This window comes from Metarhizium robertsii, assembly GCF_000187425.2.
Source record: "Metarhizium robertsii ARSEF 23 chromosome Unknown MAA_Scf_31, whole genome shotgun sequence".
Classification (NCBI taxonomy): Eukaryota; Fungi; Ascomycota; class Sordariomycetes; order Hypocreales; family Clavicipitaceae; genus Metarhizium; species Metarhizium robertsii.
In genome coordinates this window covers 4,864-6,232 of record NW_011942173.1, presented here as the reverse complement: position 1 = coordinate 6,232, position 1,369 = coordinate 4,864, and the positions used below count along the sequence as shown (strand labels likewise).

Here is a 1,369-nt window from a genome sequence, read left to right as displayed (position 1 = left end):
AGATGACCACATGGCTGAATACAGTGCAGCATCCACGTTCATTGCGTCGTTACCACGCAGAAGCTGGCTCAATTCTGGGTGAGCGTCGTCTTGTAGTTCCAGAATCCTGGCAAAAGTCGCCTTGATATTTTGAGCGGTCCGTAACACCATTGTCTGGGGTGGCGCAGGGGCTAAAAATGCATCTGTGCTTGTTTGCCACGCATAGTGAGCTAGTAGGTCCTGTAGGTCGGAAGCAGGGACTTCGTTGTCGAGCCCATAAGGATCGAGATACATCCTTTCTGGTTGCTCATGGTAGCTATCAGCAACATCCCCGTCCAAAGTATATCCGGACTGAGCGAAGACAATTGCATAGACGTGGCTATGCAAAGCACAGCATTGAGCATTGAGCCCCAGTCTCGCGGCGAGACTACAAAATATGGCACTGGATATGAGTGGAATAGACTCATGTTCTTCATGCCGCAACGCCTGACCTATTAAACAATTTCGAAGATTTCGATAATTCTGTTCCGGCCTACGTAGGCCGGTTAAATTATTAGCGCGCACCCATCTGTTCAATGCCAAAGCTGTCTCTCGAGTTGTAAGCTCTGAAAGGTCAGTGCAACTGACTCGAAATCGAGCAATTATATCATCCAACATCTGGGAAATCTAAGCAAAGCCAATCAGAGTGAGTGTGTCAATGAAGCATTGAGAGAGCAATTTGTACGAGGACATACGTCATCTAGGTCACCAGTTTGGTCGTGTAACACGAACATGTCAAAGGCGCTGAGTGCTCTTTCGAGTCTCTGCGCGGCAACTTGTGCAGACAGCGAATCGCGGTCCAGACCCAGCCTGGACCATTCCTCAAGGGCGATGCTCCGATGAATGTTGTCGAGGATGACATTGCTAAAATATCTAAGAGTCGAGTTTTAATTATCCTGGGCTGATTGCGTGTGAGGCAGGGCAGGGTAGAACAGGCTAATTACCTCCTTGCTAGAACATCCGACGCGGACTCATGTATATGACATTGGACCAAAAGGAAGTCCTTGGCGTCATACCCCAGACGGCAAATCTTCTCAATCTTCTTGAAACGGCCAACTTTGGTTTCCACAATGCCGTCAAGAAGCTGGGAGACGATATGGTTGCTGCGTGTTCTCAACAGGAACAAGTACTTCCAGTCGACACTTGCCACCGTCGCTTGCAGCTTTTCGCCAAAGCTATGATCCGGGCGCCAGTATCTAAAGGTACTCCGGCAATGATATCTCCAAAGCAAGCCATCATTTGCTAATCTATAGCAACGATGACACAGCAACTGAAAGCATTGCAAATTATCCTCAGGCAGGACAAAGCGAAGCAGGTGCTGAATGATATCATCCGGGAAACGACCTAATGA

The 1,369-nt window shown here is 48.4% G+C and overlaps 1 protein-coding gene across 1 annotated transcript in view; it reads right to left on the bottom strand.

The window, feature by feature from the left end:
* Positions 1-1,369, bottom strand: part of MAA_10341 (F-box domain-containing protein) — a gene marked incomplete at both ends in the record, with an annotated part of 3,635 nt that overhangs the window by 140 nt on the left and 2,126 nt on the right. Inside the window, 3 exons of the mRNA XM_007828339.2 lie at positions 8-645; positions 714-882; positions 963-1,288. Coding sequence (XP_007826530.2) covers positions 8-645; positions 714-882; positions 963-1,288 — 1,133 coding nt within the window. The remainder of the gene's footprint in view (positions 1-7; positions 646-713; positions 883-962; positions 1,289-1,369) is intronic.